General features: G+C 42.3%; 1 protein-coding gene across 5 annotated transcripts in view; it reads right to left on the minus strand.

Annotated features, from left to right (window-relative positions):
• ST6GAL1 (ST6 beta-galactoside alpha-2,6-sialyltransferase 1) overlaps positions 1–6,035 on the minus strand; it is a 109,974-nt gene that overhangs the window by 28,268 nt on the left and 75,671 nt on the right. For 4 of the 5 annotated variants that reach the window (XM_011381867.2, XM_011381875.2, XM_011381880.2 and 1 more), the window contains 2 exons: positions 5,376–5,510; positions 1,026–1,674 (listed from right to left, as the gene is read on the minus strand). In XM_011381867.2, coding sequence (XP_011380169.1) covers positions 1,026–1,623 — 598 coding nt within the window. In that variant the 5' untranslated portion in view covers positions 1,624–1,674; positions 5,376–5,510. The remainder of the gene's footprint in view (positions 1–1,025; positions 1,675–5,375; positions 5,511–6,035) is intronic. The other variant, XM_023525915.1, reaches the window with a different exon arrangement.

Here is a 6,035-nt window from a genome sequence, read left to right on the forward strand (position 1 = left end):
TAAGTGCTGCTTATTTGAGGAGGTACAAAATGTGATCTCACCACTTCTTTCTGCTCTAGAGATTCAAATCTGATTCTACTTTTCTACTTTTGAGAGCCTGTGCTTGGTTTCAGACTATTTTTCCTGGCACTCATATGCAAGAAATAAAAAAGGAGACATATGACCTCACCTGCTCCAGTACCTTCCAGAGCCTGACAGAGAGCAAGGCTTCCTGTATTTTGCTTTCTTTAGGCTGATTCATTTCATAATAATGGAAAATACATTCTCTCAAAATAGGAGCAGTAAAGAGTATTAAGCAAACCTGTAATTCTGTGCTGTACCCATGTTTAAAAGAACAGATAGGATTTCTATCCTTATTAACTATAAAGGATTTCAAGAAAAGCAAGTTGATACATTCCGACCAGTGAGTTTTTAACCTTTTTGGGTCACGAACCCCTCTGAGAATCAACTGAAAGCTATGGACTTTCACTCTGAAAAAATGCACTGACTTACACACATACACACATCATACACACCTAATCACAGACATTTCAGCATGCAATTTTAGGAATTCATGAACTCCTGAAGGTGGTTCACAGTACTGATATTCAGAATTTCTGTTCTAATTCATTATTTTCAAACAGGAAAGCTGAAAATTACCCAGGTAGCTGAGGTCAGAAGAGGTAACTTGTGAATTTCAGGAACTGAAGGTACAATAGAGATCTGTGCTTTATATTTCAATGTCAATTACAGTGTTTTGCTGATTTGTATCAGTAGAACTTTTCAAATGAAATCTTCAGTAGAATACCAATATTTAAAACAAATAAAAATAAAGCTATTCTAATTGATAAAGATCCTGGGAGACCGGATCCCTACCCTTTTAGCTGACCTCGTGGCACCTCTGGCTCACAATCGAAAAACACTGACCTGGGCCTGCTCTGCTAGTCTACAGAGATATACCACAGTCTCTAGTGCTGCCTGTATGCCCAGCTACTCCAAATGATCACTAGCGGTTCAGATAATAATCTTAACACCCCAGAACCCACCTATTTCTTGGCCCAGTTGAGAGGACTTCAGAGATCCTGCTGACGAGACAACGGCACACCTGCCCCATGGCCCAGCCTTGGTCCTAATTTTCTCCTTGGGCAGGTAACCCTCCCATTCAGAGGTGTTGAAGGGAAAATCTGTGGCCTCTACCATGGATACATTTACTTGGTCCCGGAGGTGGCAGAGCAGGGCCTCTGCACTGAACTTGACACCAGGCCCTGGTCCCTTGTAGGACACTTTGTACTTGTTCATGCTCAGATAATTCTTCCAGATCTTCTTCAGCCTGGGGATAAGGTTTTTGGAAGAGCTGTCCTTGTTCCACACCTGGAAGAAGGGTTCCAGCTTGGTCTTGACTCGTTCCTTGGGACTGCTGAGGGCCTGGCTATTCCTGTGGAGATCCTGGGTGCTGCTCGAAGGTGCAGGCTGGGAACCAAACCCTATGGACAGTTTTTCCAAACTCCTCACCACCTTGGTTTCCAATTTAAGGGTATTGTAGTAACTCCCTTTCTTCTTTTCCTTCCACATACAAATGACTGCAAACAGGAGAAAGGCTAACACGCAGCAGCTGAATTTTTTTTTCAGGTTGGTGTGAATCATAATGAAAGATTCATTCAAGGAAGCCACTCTGTTCTGAGCAGAAAAACAAGCCTAAAAAAAAGTAAGACAGGCAAAAAATGATATAAAGAAAATATGCAAGTATAATTGGGAAGAGGCAGGGTGATGGGCGGAGCAATGGGTTTAAAGTGATGAGATTTGATCTCCAGTTCAAGTCTACCATTCACAGTTCTGCACCTCTTTAAAAAAAAAAAAAAATCACCCTTAGTTTGGGCTTTGAACATAGAAAGCTGTCCTCAGACACTCTCTTCTTCTCTGTGTTCCCCACTATTCCTTTTTATACTCTGAATCTTAGTTTCCTCTTGTCTTGGTCTAGCTCCCCAACTGCACTCTTAGTTTTTTGAGATCAGGCATCACATCTCACACATAATTCAGTTCCTAGGACCTATCTGTTAAATGAAGGCAAGTATGTTTGAAAAACTAGAAGAAAAGGAAAAGCAGGCTAACTGGTCTACCTCCTAAGACCTCCCCACCCCCCAAAACTTGCTAAAATCCTAAGGGGCCCAGTATCCTTTTAAAGTTGCCAGAAAGAGACCTCTCGCCATAGACAATGCCATAGCTTTGTGATGCATCTCTCTAAGGCTGTGGTATCGGACTCCTACGTGAGAAGAAGAGCAAGGGTGAGTTTCACAACATAACATTTAGTTTTATGGAGTTTTATGTAAGAGTGCTATCAAGCAACAGGAAGATGAGTTATTTTACAGTCAAGGATAGCAAATCTTGATAAGATATTAGACAAGTGACCAATTCAGGAAATGAAAACAAAGATACCTTAAGCACACAGATATTTATTTCATTTAATGTCACCATAAACCAGGGCACTGTGCTGTACAGCAAGTACCATGTATATGACAGTCTAATATAAAGGGTGTCTCCTGGGCTGTGCAGAAATGCCCTGACCATCACTAGCCATTTATAATCTCCATTTTATAGACTAGACACGTGAGGCTCTGAGTAGTTAAAAGAAGTTCTGAGCTGAGTAAATGATATCATTGAGGTTCCAGTCCAAGTGCACTAAATTCCATAGTCCATGTCTTTCTTACTGCATCCTGTACAGAAGTGTTGAAAGTTCTGGCAAATAAATTTTACAAAGCAAACAGAGCCTGAATAGTTCCCCTTATGTCAGGGTAAAGATCTATTTCTTTTTCCCAGAATGTATTGTGTACCTGAATGGGAAATGAAAGCAGTTTGAATTCAAACAATGTCTGTATTTTTTAAAAAACATTAAATTATTTCCTAAATAACTGGGTTTATTCACTGTAATGAGTCTAAGCAATCACCCCACGGGAGTCTACAGTCCTCTCCCATGGAGCCCGCTCCTATAGATATCAGGTAAATGGTGATAAGAGTACTGGACAGGGTATTCATGAAACCTGGGTTCTCATCCCCATTTTTGGTGACTTTAGGCAAGCCTTTTAACCTCTCTGTACCTAAGTTTCTGCAGAGTAATCATCTCTTCCTTACCTAATTCACAGAGTGATAGGAGGACCAAACGGGATGGTGTTATCAGGCCTTGAATGAGGTAAATGTAAGGGCACAGGAGGTGTTCTGTACAGACACCAGAGAGCAGCCCCTCAGATGAGGGCCGTATGAAGGTGATATGGGACAGTGAACAATGACAGAGTGGAGCACTGATCATGATTCATCAACCTGAGCTTCTGGTCCTTCACCCGAGACTCTTTAAGAAACATCCAGACCATTCTTGGAACCCACTGGCAGTACCAACCAGACAGTGCTTCCCACCACCTGAGACCTCAGGAACCAGTGGCTCTGGGAAGGATGGGTTCCTGCCTTGGGCTGCTAAAGTTTTGAAAGTGATGAAATGTATAGAGGGAGAATTCAAACATGAGATCAAGAAATGAGAGGGAAGGCTTGTTGTATCATCAGAAAACTAAGGAACTCGATTTCCTCAGACACCCAACACAGCTAATGCATGGCTATGACAGCTGAAGAATAGAGAAAGGAAAATAGCATTTAAGAAGTACCTACTATATATATAGATACTTTACTAACAATATCTCATTTAATTTTTACTAAAACACTATGGGATAGATATTATTGGATAGATATGGGATAAATACCCCCGTTTGAGGAAATGAAGAAATTGGCTTTAGTAGGGTTACAGGGCTTCTCCAAAGTCAATAGCTAATCAGTGCTGGAATCAGTATTCCAACTCAGGTCTCTCTGACTCTCAAAGTTCATGGTCTTTTCACTAAAAGGACAGGCATCTGTGATAAAGAACAGTAAAACGTCAGTGTTGACCAAACAGGACTCAGAAATCATAGTCACTAGAGAGACAGCTCAGTCACCAGACAATCACAGAAGGACCACCTCACTCACCATGAGAGCCACAGCAGCCATTACCTGAGTGGGGGAGGGGGGGTTTACCACTCGTTTATGAGACCCAGTATAAGCCTGTGAAATAAGTAGGGCAAATTTTATTACCTACACTTATAGCTGAAAAAACTCAGGTTTTATAAATGTTAATCGTTTTCAAAGTTGCATCAGCGATTTGGAAACGATGGAACTGGGCCTTAACTTGTATGTGGATGAGTGAAATGAAATAGGAGGTAGGGAGGTGAGACCTGATTCATTGTCTAAAGAGCTGAGGCTCAGAAGGAGCTGGTGCTCTCCAAGATTGAGTTTCCCAGGAAAGAAGAGCTCAGCCTAACAGCCAGGCGCAACACAGTCCTGCAACTTTAAGACAGCCTCAGCCTAAGGCCCTGGGCCCCATCGCAACCTCAGGACACTCATCTGAATCCTCACATCAGGGCCTCTGACTCTCTTGGACATCACCCTCTAATGATGCCCCAAGTCCACCAGCTGGCTGGAGCTTCTGGACATAGGCACTTAGAGCTTCATGAAAGGGTCTTAAAGCTGCTCTAAAGAGACAGGGACTGAAGAAGTTTCATCTAAGCAGCCCAAACTGAAAGAAAGGAGTAGCAAATTTTCCTCTCCAAATTTTTGGGAAAACACACCAAGCTTTGAATGTTCTCATCGCACCCCAGACTGACTTCTTAAGCTTCTAGGCTTTTGCACTGTTGCAATCTCTCCCTCAGTCCATTTGCCTGGCAATCAGACAGCATGATCTTTCTGCTTCTGACCACCTCTGGAGCCCACCTCCCTTCAGCACTATTCTTGCTCGTGCTGTTCACACTCAGTGTTTGGCAATGTTCGCTTTTCACACTGACCCTTGCCAAATAGAAACTCCTCCTGGCTTATTTCTGAAACCCCAGTGCCCAGCACAGTGCCTAGAAAAAAGCGAGCATTCAATAAAGGATTATTAAACGAATGGGACTGTATCAATGAATCCTTCCACCGCACCAGACTTCTAGAAGAATACGATAACAACTCACATTATCACCTGAAGAGAACAAGTCAACACTGAATCCACAGAAAGAAAATACCAGCCAAAGTAAGGCTCCCATCTCGGTCTACCCATCACTACATGTGCAGCTCCAAATGCAGGGCTTGGCACATAGTGGGGCTTGAAAAGGTGGACTGATTTACAAAGTAACTTCAAATCTGACATTGACAGTGTATAGAAATTGGCAAACCACCTATCCCCAGCCCTCACTGAATGAACTTTAAAAAGTCCACAAAGGAAACAGCAAAGCTACAGCCAGACATTGAGACCCAGTGACTCCTTGCCAGCACATGCCACCACACCATTTTTAACTTAGGAATATACCCCTTTGCTGCCTCCAGAGCCCACACCTCCAGGTATTTCCTACCTGCTTCTGGCTAATCCACCTGGGGCTACAGGCCCTCTAGGTCCTCAGGATCCAGCACTATTCTCCATGGGAGGATATCTGCTTTATTGGGTCTGGAGGCCAGGGCTCATCTTTCTCAGGATGATGAAAAAACATCTGCAAAGGAAGACAATAACAGAGGACTTATGAGCTGTTTTCCTACAGGGGCAACGTTAAAAATTAACAAGATAGAAAGGCACCTCTGCTAGTCTCCACTGTGGGCCCTGGCCCAGCCTATGGCTCAATCCAGGAAGCCCAAGAGCTCAGATGAAGAGAGACAAGAGACTATTACAAGTGCAGTGACCCAGCCACCAACAGCACAACCAGCCTAGAAATAGATTGATACTAGATAAGAACAGATTAGAAAGATAAAGCAGGTATCACACATCAATCTGGGAAGAAAGAATTGTTTAGTCACAGGTTAGGGATATACAAACAGCAATTAGAGGGAGAGAGGAGTCAGTTCATCCCAAAATAATCTACACAGATTTCTAAAAAATTATTTATTATCAAAAAATATTTAATGATTAAATAATCATCATGTTGACTGAAAAAAGTAGGCTATAAACTATGTATAATATACTATCTAAATACAAAAAAAAACCATTTTTTTAAAATGTGTATGTGAGGAAGAGAAAGGAT

This window comes from Pteropus vampyrus, unplaced genomic scaffold (assembly GCF_000151845.1).
Source record: "Pteropus vampyrus isolate Shadow unplaced genomic scaffold, Pvam_2.0 Scaffold14, whole genome shotgun sequence".
NCBI lineage: Eukaryota > Metazoa > Chordata > Mammalia > Chiroptera > Pteropodidae > Pteropus > Pteropus vampyrus.